General features: G+C 43.7%; 1 protein-coding gene across 5 annotated transcripts in view; it reads left to right on the top strand.

Annotated features, from left to right (window-relative positions):
• Positions 1-18,505, top strand: part of LOC109402423 (uncharacterized) — a 47,096-nt gene extending 28,591 nt beyond the window's left edge. For 2 of the 5 annotated variants that reach the window (XM_029862115.2, XM_029862113.2), the window contains exons 3-9: positions 10,174-10,335; positions 10,660-10,784; positions 10,846-11,156; positions 11,213-11,336; positions 11,399-11,527; positions 11,602-12,302; positions 12,362-18,505. In XM_029862115.2, coding sequence (XP_029717975.2) covers positions 10,174-10,335; positions 10,660-10,784; positions 10,846-11,156; positions 11,213-11,336; positions 11,399-11,527; positions 11,602-12,302; positions 12,362-13,684 — 2,875 coding nt within the window. In that variant the 3' untranslated portion in view covers positions 13,685-18,505. The remainder of the gene's footprint in view (positions 1-10,173; positions 10,336-10,659; positions 10,785-10,845; positions 11,157-11,212; positions 11,337-11,398; positions 11,528-11,601; positions 12,303-12,361) is intronic. The other 3 variants (XM_029862116.2, XM_029862119.2, XM_029862118.2) reach the window with 3 other exon arrangements.
• Positions 18,506-19,366: the final 861 nt, after the last annotated feature.

Raw genomic sequence — 19,366 nt, 5'->3', positions numbered from 1 at the left:
CCGAATCATAACTCTTGAGGAATCATTTTCGCTGATCCTGGAAAAGACCGTTTATAAAACGGAAGATATTGGCAAGACAATTGCATTACCCATACTGAATGCGGCCGTTTGCTGTCGTGGATAAGATTCCTGGTGCTGCCACCACGATAGCCGAGAGTCATCGCTGAGTTTGTGTGCTGCTTGCTGCCTAGCTGGGAGGTGACATCTCCCTTCTCCTTGACTGATCCAAGGAAAATGACGAAAGATAACAGAGGAAACAGCTGTTATGCCCCTAGATTAGCAGATGAAGCTCCTCCCATTCGGCGGGCTTTCCAGTTTATTCCGTTTGCATGACGCGCCCACATTGTGTCAGACGCTTCAAACGACTAATCAACCGTTCTTTGAGACAATTTCTAATCGAACGGATAAACTAATTGAAGTATTGAATAGTTAAGATCATTTTAATTCGATAAATATTAGAATGAAACAATATTTCAGGCACAATTGTCCGAATAAGATAATGCGTTGCTAAATTTCGTGTAGAAAGATTGGTGATCGACTTTGCTGTTGCTGAGCCACCAAGCATTCAACCATTCACTTTTCGAATGCACTACACTTTTACCGATCGATGGAATATATCCGAAAATTATCCGATTTATAACTCTTAAGGAATAATTTTCTCTGGTCCTGAAAAGGTCCGTTCAAATAATGGTTGATTTTAGAAAGACAATTGAATATTATCCGCACTGAATGCGGGAAGCCTTCGAAAACTGCCGCCGCCTGCTGCCCTGAATGAGATTCCTGGTTCTATCAGATAGATAGCCGAGAGTCGTCGCTGGGTTGGTGCGCAGCTACCCAGCTGCGGAGGTAACTTCCATTGCCGGGCTCACCGCAGCCGTGATCAGTGGATGAGATTTCTGGTGCTTGTTGACAGTTGAAAATTAAATTTTGTTGAATTTTTCAACACGTTACCAACATTATGTAATGGCTATTGTAGATTAATTTCAGTAAAAAGTGGCGTATTCTTCTTCTTGGCGTTGCGTAGCCACTGGGACAAAGCCTGCTTCTCAGCTAAAAGGAGAAAAATCCGCGGCGCATCGTTCCCTCAAGCAATAGGCCGCGTGGGCATTTGGGCAAAAATATCAATATTCTATGCCCAAGAAAGCCAAGGAAATTTCATTTACGAAAAATTCCTGGGCTGGCCGGGAGTCGAACCCGTCACCCTCAGAATGGCCATGCTGGATATCCGCGCCTTAACAGCTTTAGCTATATAGGCCCCAAACAGCGGTGTATATTTAGTATAAAATTTTAACTTTATCGATAAACTATAAAAAATTAGAATTAGTTGAATTTTTAGAAATAATTGAATAATACTCCAAATAACTCATTCGGAAGCTTTGGGGCCCTTAAAAGGACCATTTGGTATAATTCATTGCCATCCATGCCGCCACCACCGATTGATCCGGAAAGAATCGAGGCTTCATTGGACAGAGGGCGGTGCCACCCGCTTGCTCATCCGTTGAAGCGGATCTTTTTTGGGATCTTGCTGCCGCTCGGCGCTGTCCGTCCGCTGCTGTGTGTGCCGATGAAATGATCGAACTAAGTGTGTGCACCTCTTATATAAGTTTCGTCGTGTCGCCTCACAGAACTATGCTTGATTGGGATTGGTTGGGTAAGACTGACCTCTCGAGCTTTTACTAATTTTCAGCTCCAGCCTCAGTCAAGGCACATCATTCAATTGGCCCCAGCTAGGAAGCATAAATTTGTGGTGTTGTAGGTTTAAAGCTTTTACCATAGTTGATGACGTCAAACCCGACATCAACCTATCATTCACCTATTTTGATTTTGGCCACCAAACCCAACATAGACCCAATAGTTGATCGATGTTGGTCCAACAGTGGCCCAACATTCGATAAAAATTGACCCGACTTTAACCCGACATTCGACATTTTTTCAGTCTGGCGGAATCCAGAAAGAAATCAGAGGGAACAGCTTTTATACCCCTAGATTAGCAGATGCAGCTCCTCCCATTCGGCTGGCTTTCCAGAATATTTCATTTGCATGGCCCGCCCCGCATGCTTCAGACGCTTCAAACGATTAATCAACCCAGAAATGAGAAATTTGTTCACTAAGCGTTAAAGTAAACAAAATATTGGAAGATTTAGATCATTTTAATTCGAAAATTGTTAGAGTTAAACAATGTTTTACGGAAAATAGTTCTGATAGAGTAATGCGTTGCTGAATTCGGGTGGAACCGTTAGTGGCCGCAATTCAATCATTCATTTTTCGGGTGAACCACACTTTTCTCGATTGATGGAGTAAAATTATCTGATTTACAACTCTTGAAGAATCATTTTTTGGTGATCCTGATAAGGACCGTTGGATAAAGCAACGATTTCAGGAAGAAAATTGCATGAAACCGCCTTGCCACGCAATGCGTGTTGGTTTTCTTTGTGCTAATCCTGCAGGATGCCACCGAAAATTGGTAGGCCGCTTTCTGCCGTGGATAAGATTCATGACGCTATCAGCACGATAGCCGAGAGTCGCCGCTGGGTACTGCTCAGGTGTGGAGGTGACATCCACCCTGCTTGACTGATCCAACGAAAATGACGAAAGAAATCAGAGGGAGCAGCTTTTATGCCCCTAGATTAGCAGATGAAGCTCCTCCCATTCGGCTGGCTTTTCAGTATATTTCATTTGCACGACCCGCCCCGCATGCAGCAAACGCTTGAAACAGTTAATCAACCGAGAAATGAGAAAATTTCCATTTAACGAATAAAGTAACCAAAATATTGGAATGTTGAGATCATTTCAATTCGAACAACGTTATAATTTATCGATGTTTCACGAAAAATGGTTCGGATAGGGTTGATAAATTCCGGATGGAACCATTAGTGGCCGGCATCATCATTCTTGCGGGGCCACCAAGCATTCAATCTTTCACTTTTCGGTTGCACCACACTTTTACCGATCGATGATGGAATGAAATAATTATCTGATTCACAACTCTTGATGAATAATTTTCTATGGTCCTGAAAAGAACCGTTTGAATATTGGACGATTTTAGACAAAAAATGACATGAATTTATTATGCCACGTAATGCGTGTTGGATTTGTCCGTGCTGAATGCTGCACGCCGTCGAAAATTGGCCCGCCGCTTGTTGCCCTGGATGTTCCTGATGCTATATCAATGCGCCGCCGCCAATCAATCGGTGAAGGGCCGAGCCCCGAGAACAGCGACGCAACTCGCAAATTCGTCTGTCGCGGATCTTTCTGTGGATTTTGTTGCCTCTGCCACTACTGCCGAGCAATCGATGAAACGTATTCTTTCCTTCGTCTGCCGCTTTAGACGGTTAGAAGGCGAATGTGCAACAGCACCCTTGCCGACAACCACCGACGCCGAGCCAACACGGCCGTCAAAGAATAATGAGCGAAAACGCAAACGAAGAAAGTGGGCCGCTCTCGTTCGATGCGTTCACCTCGAGACGACAAAGACGAATGAGGGAAGATGCGAAGAAGCAGTAGCTTTTATATTCGACGAGAGCATCCAAAATGTGCTCGATCGTGATTGGCTGGAATAAACATGGGTTCACTTTTCCCAATTTTTCAATAGTTTGTTATTGAAAAACAGCAAATATTATTATTGGACATAATTGGTGTAAAGATTTGCAATCGATTGGTGCCAAAATTTTGAAAATTCAACAAGAAATGGCTGAGCTATTAACGCTTAAAATCTCCACTTTAAACGTAACGCGGCCGATTTCTGAAAATTTAGAATGACACCCGGTATAGAAAAGAGAGACGTAGTCCTACGTCAAAAAAATCGCAAAAATCTAGCAAAGCGAGCGCGCGAAACTTTGCTGCTGCCGAACTACCGCACACTACTCGACACAGAATCGACTATATTTTAACATACAAAGTTCGATTGATTCGATAAAAAAAACAAACATACGACAACTGATTTAACGAGAAGTAAAACATATTGATCCATACCATAAAATCAAACAAAAAGACAAACACAAACCGTGTGACCATAACACTACATAGGCAAATCCTGACTGACTGACCAATTGATAACTTTCCAATCTTCTACCGTATCTTTCTGAGTCAGTTGCAACAGTGTCTTAATGGATATCATTTTCCGCGTACGGCTGGCAAACTGCTTCTGAAAGATTACGTACTCTTTTCTATCTTCGGGTCTAGTGTAGAGGTTTCAACTCTATTCAGAGTGCAGCTAGAAACCTAGCAAAAAAAAAAATTCCAAGATTTGGCAGGATGTTTGAGCTCTGAGTATCGTTTTCTCACATCACGATGGTGACACCAAATGTGTACAAGGATGATAGCTTCAAGAATCGCGTTCTGCTTTTCAAAAATACATACGATGAATCTGTAGAAGTTTGAACTATTTTGGTGAGCTGTCACGACTGCCTGAGATGTTCTGTGGTATCATCACGGATGAATAGTATTTTGCCTCTTCGGAATTCACGGAATTGCCCTTAATTCCGCACTAAGAGAAATGTTCGGCAAAGTTTATTTGGAATCCTGATCAGACTGGTGGAAGGTCTCAGGACACTACAGAGATTACCCGATTGTGAGACAAATACGCCGACGGGGTTCGACTCTTGCGACAGGAATAGTTTGTGGTAGTAGAGGTGGCGTGGCGATAGCGCTCCATGTTGGACGTGGCTTGTACAGATTCGAGGCCTTGAGCAAGATGTCCAAAGGTAGCTTAGGCTATGGCTTGATAGAGTTCGTTGAAGATTCACTACCCGTGGTGTTCGAAGCTGGTTGAGATTGGTACGTACCATGCTCTTGTCTTTCACCCACACGTTGAACATGACACTCCCAATTGGTTCCATAACCACTCCGGGTGCCCATCTCCACTGGTTGCCTGAGTAGAGCTGCGCGTATACACAATCACCGATCTTGAATGCTTTCCGGGTAATCTTCGTGTCTTCGCTGGATACAACTGCTGGAACGGTTGACGGACGCAGCAAGTCTAGGCTGGTACGAATCTTGCGTCCAATGGTGATATTTCTTCTGGCCTGGCAGGATTCGGTGTTAATCGTTACGCCATCAGAAATACATCCGAGGCTTCCTGGATGGTTTCTTTCCCCTCGCGAATTTTCTCTGCCAACCTCTTGAAAGTGTCCACAAACATTTCAACTCGCCCATTGTAGATGATACGGTGCAGTTGTGGTGTGGTTGATACCGTTTTGCAGACAGAATTGATCGAAATTGGCACTAGCAAACTGACCGTTGTCGCTTACCAGGGTTTCCGGCATTCCGAGACGGGCGAGCATGCTGCGCAGGATGCTGATGGTGGCTACAGTTGCCGTTGACTTTATCCTAACTATTTCAACCCACTTGGAGTAGGCATCGACGCATAGCAAGAAGTATTCGCCTTACATTGACCCGGCGTAATCCACGTTAACACGCTGCCAGGGATACGTTGACTTTGGCCATGACAATGGTGCGGTCTTCGGTGGACTCTTAGCTACAGCTGCGCAATGATGGCAGCAATCGACGTGAGCAACGATGTCCTCATCCGAAGATGGCCAATAGACATAGCTACGGGCAATAGCTTTCATCCGCTGCATTCTCCGATCGTAGAAACGTATTATTTCCCGGTTTGTGATGGCTGATGTTGATCGTGGCCTATCTTCTTGAGCGAACGTACTGACGTAGACGATCTTGAAGTCGTACATCAATAGCAATTGTAGCGCACAACATTGCTACCGATTGGCCGTTTAGACCGTAATGCCTTTTTTAGATCTGAAGATCCGAAGAAGTGGAGCGTGATCCGTCTGCAACGTGAATTTCCGACCGAAAACCATTTTATGGAATTTGGTTACAGTGAATATCATCGCGAGACCTTCGCGATCTGGTTAGCTGTATGCTTACTCAGCTGAAGTCATCGCTCTGGATGCATGCTGCACTACCTTGGTTGAGCCGTCGGGGAACTTGTAGCTGATCGTGGTCCCGATTCCGATGGAAGAAGAATCCGCTGAAAAGATTATGTCCAGCTGTGGATTGTAGTGCAAGTCGGACGACAGGATTTTCTTGAAATTCTCGAAGGCTTGCTGACAGTCGGACGTCCAGATGAACTTCCTCCCTTGCGTGAAGAGCTCGTCGAGTGGGTACCGTATAGCGTTCTCATCCTTGAAACAATCTTTCCATAATAATTATTGATCGCCCCTAGGAAGGAAAGCTTTCCAGAAACGTCCGTTGGAGCTGGCATATTACGGATCGCTTCGATTATAGCGAGTACTTCTCCGCCTTAATGGTGAAGCCATACTCTTGTATCCGACGAAGCACATTTTGAAGATTTCGTCGATGATCTTCTTCGTCCATATCGTCGAGGTACCCAGAAGTGCACTGCAAGCCGTCCAACATGGTGTCTACTAGCTGCTGAAATGTCCCAGGTGCTGCCTTGACCCCGGCGGTAGTCAGTTGTAACGATACAGTCCCCGATGCGTGTTTATCATGAGCATTTCTCGTGATACCTCTTGCACTTCCACTTGAAGAAAAGCGTCGAAGAGATCAGTTTGGCTAATGGCCTTGCAGTTGGTCAATTTCGCGAAGATGTTCTATGGCAGCTGAAGAGGATACTGGTGCTGCTTAAGGGCTTCGTTCAACCCAGTTGAATAGTCGCCGCAAATCCTCACTGCTCCGCTAGCTTTCCTCACGTCAACGATTGGAGCTGCCCACACCGAGTGCTCGACTGGTGTTATGATTTCAGCCCTCTTCGGTGCAGCGGTCCAACTCCTCGTCGACGGTCTTATATATTACGTATACCACGGGCCTCTTCGGTCGGAACACGTGTTGTGCTTCCACCTTTAGCGTGAGCTGCACCTTCGCCTGGGTACGCAGTCCCGAAACATCGTTGAACACCGTCGGGGAAGCTTGCTTCAGGTTGCTGGCCGCTGTCGCCGAGCTGCTGACTTGATTGCAAAACCGCTCCAACGGAATCGACCAGAAATTGAATTAATCAATGAGGTCCAACCCGTGCAGGTTGAGTTGTAGTTTCACGACGTAGAATCGAGCATGTCGCTTCACTCCGTTGATGGAAATCTCACACGACCCTCAAACTCCAACTTCAGTGGTTTTCCGGATGCTGTCGAAGCATCGATCGTCACTGGTCCTGGAAGTGGGTCGACCAATCCAACGCCATGTCTTTTCCGAGATTATACAGAAGACCGATGCGGTATCGAGCTGCAGACTAATTTGCCAATCGTTCACCAGCGCACTCACCAATCTTCTTCTTTTCTTCACATTCTACACCACAACAGTTTTGGTTTCCATCCTCCTTAGTGCAAATCGCTTGTTTGAAGATTGAGGGCTTCTTGCTTTCCTTGCACTGGAGCAGTATCCGTCCTTGTGACCGATCTCCTTACACTCCCGACACGGGTGCTTCTTGAAGGGGCCGGACGAAAATTCCGACCCTGCAGAACGCCTTTCGAATCGAGATGCACACACCAAATTTATTGAAACGCTATCAGCACAAAAAAAATAAGCAAAATAAATTGCTGAATTTCAGCAACATTTTTGTTGGAGTTCAGCACAACGTTGCTGATCAACTACTGTCAAAATTGCTGGATGGTTCAGCAAGATGAAAAATACTTGCTGATACTCAGTAAGTTCGTACAGCACAAAAAAAATCAGCAAAGTTTGCTGAATACCAGCAAACAAAATTTGCAGTGCACGCTTTCCGATGTGGTGCTTGCTTTTGACTGCTTGCACTGTTGCTGAATGCTGCTCTGCCTCAATCATCGCTGTGTCATGTACGATGCTGAGAAGCCGCTGGCGCTCATCGGATATTTGCTCCAGGGTGATGTCGGTTCTCTCCTCGATCCTGCTCAGCAACCTTGTACGAACTTCCGCATCGTTCTCCGCCTTCAAGCCACACACAAACACAAGGCACTTGAATTGATCCTCGGTGAGCTTTCCGAGTTCAAACTCAACACACAGTTTGTTGACTCTGCATGCGTAACTTTTGAAGTCCTCGGTGGCTCGTAGAAGGGTAAATTAACTCATTATGGTCCCTTTCGCGATTGTTTTAATGAGATGGAAATAAAACAATATTTTTTGAAATTGTTCATGGCAATCGGAGTTGCGCCATTATTGGTTGCACGCAGTCTTGTACCTATCGCACGCGGTCGATACCGGTTGAATATGTTTCAAGTAATGCCGGATACTGTCCATGACATGAGATTTACCCTGGCGCACAATTGACTGTGAAACTCAAATTTTTCCTACAAAGTGCAATATCTAAGAAAACATCCAAACGAGATTGCTTTTGACAAGTAAATCCTTTCTCGATATCGTGAACCACTTTGTGTAAAGAGTCACCGTGGACTTACCAGATTGGTAGGCATGTTGGTTCATATGAAGGGGCATGTTATCCAAATGAACATCACGGATGTGATGATCGATAATCGTTTAAAAGACAAGCATTTCAAAAGAAGAGAAGTCAAACTGATAGGCCTAGAACTAGAACTCTTTGCTTCTTCATACCAAATTGTCAAAGGTTGAATAATACCTAAATATCTAATACCCTAGAATCTCCGTAGATACTTATCACATCACTTCAAATTATATAGTTCATATACCCAATCAATGTATCACACATTTGCTTGATTCATCGATCGATCGCGTCAGTCCTTCCTGCATTCATCGAAAGTGGCTGCTGCACCACGTGACTCATCTCCAATCCAGCTCGGGCTAAGGCATCTCTTGTGCTCGCAAAGTGGGTGATATATGATATAAGTTAACACTGGGTTGTGATTTTTCAATTAGAATCTATTAGCATCGGTATTCCGTTTGGCGTTACGTTTGTCTTGGCATTTGCAGTATGGATATAGTAGGGGAGACTGAGGAGACTTGATCCCTGGGGAGACTTGTTCCCCCCATATTTTCTCGGATTCAAAAACAGTTTTCTTCTAGCATATTTTTTCCAAAACGACATCTGGACAGACGACAATGTTTTGGCTACAATTGATTTTAATTGTTTATTGCATTATTTTTTAAAGGCTGATGGTTTGTTTCCAGTCTTCCAGAAATCTTTTAGGCGATTCCGAAAAATCTCAATAACTTTGTGAAAATTGAACCTAATCGTGTCAAAATTTCACAGCACATAGTATAAATAAAGTACTATCAAACTTATTTATCCAAATAAGGCTGTTGTCAACATATTTTAATTAATTCAGCTTAGTATACACAACAGTGACATGGGGAGACTTGATCCCTCGAGGATTACACACACATTATACATGTGAAAAATAAAATTCTATTTGGAAGCCTCTATTTACTCGGAATTCTAGTATATTCAATGATAAAACGTGCCAGATAATTATTATTTTAGTACAAACCATGAAAAGGGGGATCAAGTCTCCCCATTTTCAAGATACGGTAAATCCTTAACAATTTAAGGAAATCTTATAATTTCAAATACACCGTATGCATCAAAAATGCAAGAAAACTTGAAAAGAAAATGAATTGGAAGCTTCTGGAGTTATTTTCCCTTTAAATTAACCATGTGCTCAAAAGGGGATCAATTTTGACCCATTTTTGAAAAATACATCATAAGACATGCCTCCATAAAAACACAATTTTGAAAACTTTAAGAATAATTTAAAGGCTTTCTGTTTTGTATAAACTTGCAATAGATGTTTACCTGCCATTCTGTACGAAAAATGGATCTAGTTTTGTGTTTTTTCTTAAAGTTACAGGCAAATTAAGAAAAAGGGATCAAGTCTCCCCAGTCTCCCCTATAGACTTATTTGCACTCCATCTATTTAAATTATGGCAATGTTGTTTTCTCGATGTTATGTGCTTGTTGTGTAGCTCTTAGTTGAATTTCTTATTTTCCTACCGCCTTTTTTCCTTTTCCTGTTTTCCTTTTTTCTGATAAATCACATAAATCCTTTAGAAGTTTGATTTTGGTTTGTAAATTTACTAATAAAAGTCGTACATCTCTTTTCATCTTTTTCTGTACCATGTTTCCTCGTCATGCATTGTTACGTGTTTGCTTTGCCGTGTTTTTGAATGTGTGCGTGTGCCGTTTGTATTTATCCTACTTACAAAACAACTACACTACCAACCCCCGAACACTGCCGGATATCGCATCGTCAATATCATCACCCGCGCACTGGCCTGACCTACCTACCTACCCTACCTGATCTGACCGCGCAGAAATGACCTGCTTGGCTTGGAAGGCATGGTAAAGCTAACCAATCCGGAGGACACCCTCACCAGCCAGGGAACCACGGTGGACACGGGCGGGGGTGGCACCGGTGGAACCGGTTCCGGTACCGACCAGCCCGATCGCAGCGAACCGGAAAGCATTAGTAAAAGGTTGTTTGTTGATTTTGTTAGCTTTTATTAGTTACCTACATGTAGTGGCGTTATCTAATTGGAGTTTGTTCGGAATTCGCTTCTCAGATATTGATCTGTTTTGAAGTTTGGTTCACTTGGGATCTGGAAGTTCGTTTGACGTTGTAACTTGAGATGCAGTTTGATCCTTGATCACTAACCTTTTTAATGGAATTCACAGATCTGTTTCAGGAACTCGAGTCTTAATATAACTCTCAAGTTTAAAAACCGTCCAACCTATTTCCAATCTCTGAGGGTACCAGACCTTAAGAACATCTCTTCTAATTCTGTCAATGTAATTTTAAGGGCTTCCAATGCACCGCACCGTAGTTTGCCGGACATTCCGGTAGTGGAACCGATCGGCGATAACAACTCCGAACTCTACGCGACCGTTGGAGACAAGGTCCAGGATCTTCCCCAGGGTAGGAGTCGTAAGTTTGCAAGGATCCTGAAGCAGATCAGTTTTGAACTATGAATTTTAATATTTTTCAGCTACTTCCAGTTTGAAAAAGCAAGCCAGCGTCTCGCAGCACAGTTCCATCAGCCAGGCGGACGACATCAGTTCACCGTATGCGAGGGTTCGGTCGCCTCCGCATGCCTACGATAAGCTCCGACGGACCGAGCATCCGTACGCTCAGGTGGTTCAACCGGGAACGAGTGGTTCAACGGCGCAGGTCGCCGTCACCGTAGACGACGAACTGCTGAGTCCTATCTCGCGGCGAGGTCTTTCCAGTGCCGTAGCTGGAGGTGCCGGAGGAGAATCCAATCAGAGCTTGCTGGACGAGCGAGAGGCTTCCACCGTGGTAAGTGATGAAGGGGGGTTCCACTTTGGCAAGATCTAATTCCGATTACATTACAGGATATTCCTGCGGCATCGGCTATCGCCGGTCGGGTCTCCGCAAGTCAAGATCTTCCATACATGACTCCTCCTATTGTGCAACCACCTCAGCAGCACTTCAGCGGTGACTCGCAAGATTCCTCAAGTAAGGAACATCCCGAGGTGTAGTTCAAACAACGACTCTAATCAAAATGCTATTATTTTCAGAGGGTTACACAAGTATTAGTGTCCGAGAGCCGCTCGCGAATCTCTTACCTCAATCTCAGAATCAAACCACCGCCCAGAGGCGCCAGATATTGGGCGACTCCCACTACGCAACAGTTTCGGACGATTCCGGTAAGTTCTAGATTCTTCTTCACAGGTCTTCTAAGCATCATAAGTTTTCCCTTCAACGTCAAAACCTTTTCCAGACGAAATGTATGCAGCAATTGACGATCCCAACAACCAGGGTGACCTCTACACTAGCGGTTCCGAGACCTACGCTCAAATCCAACCTCCGAACATGGTAACCGTTTCGGTCGAGATCAACACGGGAGCGTCCAGTCGGCCTTCAGCCGGTATGCCTCAGGAAGACTCGATGGACGCTTTCCAGCCACTTGCCGCGAACTCCTCAACAAGTGCAATACCTACCACTCATCACAACCGTCTCAGTAGCAATAGCGCAACGATGGACGAATCTTCCGGTCAACCTCCTCCACTTCCGATCGACAGCCTGCGAGCCCACCCACCTCCGCATCCTTCCTACGCGCATTCCCGCCAAGCCAGCAGTTCGAGCTGTACCAGCTCCGTGGGCAACCTCGGTTCTCCGAAACCGGAGAAACGGCAGGCTAATTCGCCACTTCCGCCGACACCAAAGAACCTCAAGCACCAGTCGACCAACAGCTTCTTCAGCAACTCGAACCTCACCTCGATCAGCTCGAACACGTCCACGCTGACGGGGCAGTCCGGCCGGAATTCGGTTGCGTCCGTGATCGAGTACAAAACCTCGCGGGAGAACGTCTCCGGTGGCGGCGGCGCGAAGGATGAAGGCGGTGCCGCCCAGCAGCCGAACGGATCGGCCATCAAACCGAAGAAGAGCCCCTCCAAGGACCTGGAGGGAATGTACGCTAAGGTGAGTTCGTTGCTGGTTTGGAATGTTTGAACCTAATTTTTCTCGTTTTTCTCCTACAGGTTATGAAAAAGAACAAACTCTCGAAAGCACCCTCACAAAACTCGAGTCCGGTACCGTTGCGGAAAGACGGTCCAGGTGGTGGAACCGCCATGCTTGCGGATGCCGAACAGTTCCTCTCGGATCCGGAGCTGATTCAAACGAACGGTGGCAGTGGATCCACGCATGGTTCACCGAGTAAAAAACCGCTACCAACCATCACCGGTAACGATTATGAAACCCTCGACAAAAAGCATAGCAGACAACAGCACAAACAGCAGCAGGATCCAGGCTACGAAACGATTCCCGGGGATAATGCTGTTAATGGTAAGGGGGAGCTGAGGAAATCGGGGGATTACGCGCAGATTCAGAAGCGGAGTAGTGGCCTAGCGGTAGCGCATGGCATCCAAAGCGTCTCGAGGAATTCCCTGGAAATTTTCCACGGGTTGGACAAATCTGCGGATGGGGAACCAGGATACGAGAGTTTACCCGGAAGCAATGACCCGGGCTATGAGACGTTGAACCGGAAAGGGGGAACTGAGTCAGATTCGGATCCGAACTACGAAATCTTAAGGCCTGCCCGGGACAACGACGGTTACAGCAGCATCAGGGATAAGCGAACGGTCAAAAACCGGTTGGACTTTGGCAAGGATGACGATACGGACAGCACTCCAGGGTACAGCAGTATAAAGGAGAAGGTGGACTACGATCCGGGTTACAGTGTGATAACGGAGAAGAAGAACCCAGCCGTAGTTCATGACTACGCCAGCATCACCGAGGAAACTAAGCGGAAAAAGCAGAACCTCAACAACAACAATCTGGACCCGGGAGAGGACTCGGATATCTACTCCAGTATCACCAGTGCTCCCCTCGCGACCAATCCGTCATCGATCGGTCCCAGTTCCGGCAATACTTACTCAACGATTCCGGAACCTCCGAACCTAACCTCGTCGCCCGGTTATTCGAGCATCTCGGAGACCCGTACTACCCCTTCCACCGATAGCACCAGCTCGCCGGACAACCTGATCGGGTACACCAAACAACACAACACGGCTACCAACAACAGCAACAACAGCCGCCTTTCGTCCAACTACGAATCTCTGACCGGGAGCGAATCGGACCCGAACTACGAATCCGTCAAGTACCTCAACGTGAAGGAGGAAAACCCCTACGAGCGGCTGCACAACGACGGTCAGACGCCCTCGACGGCCGGACCCTCGTCGAATGATTCGCTGGCCAAGGCCGGTGGTGGCGGCGATGATACTCCTCCGGCCGGGAAGGCAGCCAAGGTCCCATCGGTGTGCGAGCTGGAATCCACCGGCGTCAGCGACTACTTCCAAGTCTGATTTACTGGAACTTCCCTGGGGACGCTGACTGTGCGTTGTAGGCGTGGTCATCGCGTGAACGAATGAACGAGAGAGTGTGTGTTTGTCCGTAAGTATACTGTGTTGTCCTATATGTTTGTTTTCCTTTTAAAATACTAAATGAGTAGTGCATTTCCTCCCGTGCATTTTGGGAATGCTGTCTTACGTTTTCCTGCGATGTCTTTTGGATAGTCGCGAATTCCACCACACAAAAAAAAAGTATATTTATATTACTGATTATATTATTATTGCGCCTAGGTTAGGATTTATATGATAGGACCACAGATGATTAATATATTCCGAATGCAGCTTAGAGTAGTTAAGGCTAGGTTTAATGGGATTAATGGGATCGTTTTGAGCTAAAGTCGATGGTAGTATTCGCATGGGCCTGGTTTTTTGAGAAGTGGGGATATTATATTACAAACATAACTCTGGGGTAACAATTTTTATCCTTGGTATAACTTCAGTGTTTTTTGAGAACGGACCATCAGTTCTATTTCCTCAAACTCCGCTTTTTCCAGGCGACATTTTTTCTCCCGGCGAGTCTACTACCTCCGTTTCCACTTGTAGCGTTCCACGTTATGCCAGCACCGGGTGCTTCTCAGGATTCTAGATGAATGTTTCTTAATAGTGTGGAAGTCTTAGGAACCCCCCACGGTTATGGGGCGATCTCTGGGGATTCTAATGGGATGTCTTTCAATACTGCAGGTGAATTTCGCTCTGGGTTCTAGGCGAATCCCTCTCAGGATTCTGGAAGAATCTGTCAACGAGTTCTGGGAATATCCGTCTAAGCATTCTGGGAGAATTTCGAGGAAAAACTTCTCTCGGGATTCTGTGGGAAACCCTCTAGGATTCTGAAAGAATTCCTCTAAAGATTCTGAGAGAATCCAAGTCAGAAAACTGCAGTAATCTCTCCCAAAATTCTAGGTAATTCCTTAATAGAATTCAGGAAGAAGTCCCATTGGAAAAGTTTTTCTCTCTTGTCTGGGATAAGGTCTCTTAAGAGAATTAATTAGAATGCTGGTGTGATAATTTTCAGCATTTTGGAGGATTCTCTCACAGAATTTTAGAGGAATCCTCAGAATCATGGAAGAGTCCCTTAAAAAATCCAGAGGATTTTTTCTCAACAGTATTATATGCGAATACCTATCAGAATTCTAGGGAATCTCTGGGTTCTAGGAGAATTCATTTAAGGATTTGTAGGTATTCCCTACCAAGGGTGAAATCCTTTTCAGGATTCTAAGCATTCTCAAGAATTCCTCTCAGACTTCTTGAGAATCATACTCAGCATTCTCAGAATTGTGGCGAAATTCCTTTCAGAATTCTGGGGGAATATTTCTTAGGATTCCGGGGAAATCCCACAAAGGATCACTAGAATCCTTCTCAGGATTCTGCGTAAGCTCCTTTTAAGATATTGGGGGAATATCACTCTGCGGGTACTCTACCCCAAATTCTCTGAAAACTCGGGGTAACCCCGATCAGGATTCTAGGGAAATTTCTCTCAATATTCTGCGGAACTTGTCTCATGATTCTGGAGCAATCCTTGAGATTCTGGGGCACTTTTTTCAGAATTTTTAATTATTGAAGAATCTCTCACGAGAGTCTGGGCAGAAATCTCTAGAAAAATTTGGATTTTGGAGAATCCCTCGCATAGATTTTGTGATTCCTCTTAGGGTTCGGAAGAAATCTTTCTCAGGATTCTACGAGAAATTGTGAAGAATTAGCCTAAGTTAAAGTTCACGAATAAAAAGAAATAAAAAAAATTCTACGAGAATCCCAGTAGCATTCTGTTTTCTGTGTTCTGGAAGTTGCTCTCAGAAATCTCTTTCAAAATTCCTGGAGAATCTCTCTTAGTAATCAGGGAAAATCCCTGACAAGAATATTTGAAAATTCTGTTGAGATTATGTTGCAATAGTAGTATTCTAGAGAAATCCCTCTCAGAGTTCTGGGACAATCCCTTTCAGATGTTTAGGAGAGTCCTTTCAAAGATTCTAGAATGTCTTTCAGGAATCTGCGGTAATTTTTTGTTTTATGTGAGAATACCTCTCAGAATTCCAGAGAATTCTTCTCAGGATGCTGGGGAAGTCCATTGTAGAATTTTTCGTAATCCCTTCCAGAGAAAATCCTTATCAGATTTTCGAAAAATTCTCTCTTAGGTGTCTAGATATATTTTTCTCAAGAATCTGGAATTACCCCTTTTATAATCCCTCTCAATATGCTGGGGAATCACTTGTAGAATTCTGAGAAATACCTTTCGGGATTCTGGCAGAATTATTATCAACATTTTAATGGATCCACCCAGGATATTTTGGGAATTCTGGGAGAAAACTTGAAAGGATTCTGGAGGAATTCTTCCCAAGATTCTGGGGTCTTATCTCCCGAAATTCTGTGAGAGTATATCTCAGGTTTCTTTGGCAATCCCGCCCAGTATTTTAAGAGATCCTTTCTCAGGATTCTAGAGTAATCCTTCTTAGAGCTCTAAGCTACCCTTTTCAAGATTCAGGATAATTTCTTTTAAGTATCTTGGAGAATTATCGTAGGAATCCAAACATCTTTTTTGTGAGATCTTCTCTCAGTATTCTAGATGAATTTATCTCAAGCATGTGGAAGAACCACTCTTGGAAATCAGGATTCTGGGAGAATTCATCTTAGGATTCTGGTTTAATCCTATTCAGGGTTCTGGGATAATCCCTCTTAGGATTCTGGAACATTTTGGGAGAATCCCAGGGGAAAGCTTCTCTAAGGATTCTGAGACAATCTATCACAGGATTCTGGGAGAATTCCTCTCGAGCTCTGAGGCAAACCGTCTCATAGATGTGGAGTAATCTCCCTCAGGATTGTAGGGAAATCCTTAATAAAATTTAGTGAGAATTACCACCAAGATACCGGAAGAGTCTTGCTTTCTTTTATAGATAATGTCGCTCAGGATTCTGGTGTATTTTCAGCATTTTGAAGAAATCTCTCTCATAATTCAAAAGAAACTCCTTTCAGAATTCTTTAGGAGTCTCTTTAAAGACTCTGGGGGAGTTTCTCTCAGCAGTCTGCGGGAATTTATCCCAGTACTCTATGGGAATACTTCTCAGAGTTCTGGGAAATCTCAGGATCTCAGGATTTTTCTTTTGATTCAAATTTTTTTTTTTTTTCAGAATGCATTGTCTCCTATTTCGAATCAGATTCGCAAAGTGTTTGATGTGCTATCTCAAATATTGATATTGTATTTTTTTAGACAAATGAAACATACCATGAACTTGAACTACATGCAGCAAACGAATCATTTTATATATTTGTATTATTTTATAATATCGAATCGATGTGAAAACATCGATTCAAAGCATTCGATTAAATCGGCGAATCGATTCTGCTGATCCGATTCGATGTCTCAGCCAGATTAGCCCAATCCTAGAATACACTCTAACATTATTGCACACAAAGTGATGTTATAAAATGCATTAGTTATCTTCAGCGATGATAAAGCAAGATAGTTGCTTCTCTGATACCTCGCTTGAAATCGGTTTGCTGAACACCCAACTGAACTGAATATCTTGTAGAACTACATTCGTGTTCGGAATCCGCATACGGCCGACATCAATATCTCGAAAAATATTTCAGTACCAGGAAGCATGTCTACTTGGTCATGAACAGGATTGGTCTTCTCAGAGCAGTATTCCTTGGACATAGAGCATCTTCGTGCCTGCCACAAAAGTAATTGGCGTTGGCAGAGGAAGATCTCAGTTATTAACTGTGGAAGTGTTCAAAGAACACTACACCGAGAAGCAGGTTTTGTCTCAGGTGGAACGCTACGCCAAGGAGAAGAGAAGAATAAGCATGTTCTCATATATCAGCCCTGAACCCAACCTTGCGTTCTACTGCCGACTTTTAGCTCCTACGCATAGTAACAGTGAGACAAATGAACCACACATATATTATGTACTGAAAACAAAAAGAGTTAGGTCTGCGCTCGTCTTCTGTGCGAAAAGTCGCTTTCGATGGTACAAGATTAGTTATTTTGTCGTCGGGAAACGATTCACTGATATTTATTGTGAAACTCGGATAAGATATGTGTACTATACGCTAACTCGGATTAGATATGTAAATCTGGTAGACAGAAGATAGAAGTATAACACGCATTGGTAAACTATGAAGAAACCGCATATTATGGTTCGTAACATTGCCCACCCACCAGCACTCAAGTCGAAACATTCATTCAATATTATACACAACTGACAACTATACACACTACTATAACATTTAAATGGATCGAAATAAGGAAAATTTTTACACTTTTCACTAATCCATTAAAACCAGAGAACAGCAATGATAAAGCGATTATAACATACCTATTGAATAATAATCCGAAAAAAAAGCAATGAACCGGTCTCGTCAAACAGCAATCATTTTTAGAAAATGATTCACTTGCGATTATTTATAAACCTAAAACAAACTGATAGGGTAAGAGAGAAACCTACACGGAGGCAAAGGGTAGGATGAATTATTTATTGTTATTGGCTTTTCTTCCGTGCCCAATTTACCTTTAGAAGAGAATTACATTCATTTGTTTTGTTTTGCTAATCTTACATTCCATTTAGTGCAACTACTTACATTATCATTTCACAAAAAAAAACTATTTCTTTCGGAACACCGAGGTTTTACAAGTGTGTATCTGCCTTGTTCTATCTTTTGTCAACTTTGTTTTTCGTTGCAAGGTAAAATTTCGCGAGCATTTTGTTTGTTTGAACTGGAAATGTGAAAATCGTACCGATCAAAGAGAGTATAATAAACTCGTCATCTAATTGAATAATTAAATGGGGCGTATACATTTCCTAGACCTGTGATAATATCATAGCCGATAAAACTTTCATCAAGCTTTCTCAGCAGTACTTTCATGGTATAACACCATTTGGCCAGCCTTTGTCTCTATCAACAAGAATGTACTTCGTCCTGATAGGGTTAATAATCAAGCTTAACCTCGCTATCTTCCTCTTCAGAAAATCAAATCAAGCTTTATGTAATGCACTACGATCGGTTCCGATAAGCTAAACATCGGCGGCAATACCGAGGAGCATATGTGATCGTGATCGTGCTAGCGCCATAGCTAACTCCTGAAATAATACGCTGTTTAGCGGAATCACTTCCGAGGTTATGATCAGCGCACGGACTTGGAGAAATGTCGAATTTTGCTCGCACCAAATTCCTGGTTTCGACTAGATTGGTAATATCTCTAAGGTCACACATGACATGATGACACAAATGACATTTCATCTGATATTCGAATACTCGAATACTTCGTCCATTCAGCGTTGCGCGGAGAGCAGACTAATGAGTTTCTTCGGAAAACCTCTTACGGGTATAAATATTTGTTACAATTATAAGACAGAATAATTGTTTAATGTGTTCAAAGTTTAATATTCGTGCGTTCTTTGTGCTACATGTTGAATTTTAACTTGTAAATATTACCTCAGTATCAATTAACATTTATAGGGTTCTGTCAGGATAGAAGCCAATGAAGTGCAATCCTATTTCGATTGCCAACATTTAGGCCATTTCGGGCCGCGATTAAGTACTAGAGACGTAAACCTTTCCCTGACACAGACTTCAAGTTATAGAGCTCTAGTATCGAAACCCGAAACGGGATGCCCGATTAGGTTTAGTTTTCCTAGACAAAAC

Source organism: Aedes albopictus, chromosome 1 (assembly GCF_035046485.1).
Source record: "Aedes albopictus strain Foshan chromosome 1, AalbF5, whole genome shotgun sequence".
Classification (NCBI taxonomy): Eukaryota; Metazoa; Arthropoda; class Insecta; order Diptera; family Culicidae; genus Aedes; species Aedes albopictus.
This window is presented reverse-complemented; position numbering and strand designations above follow the sequence as displayed.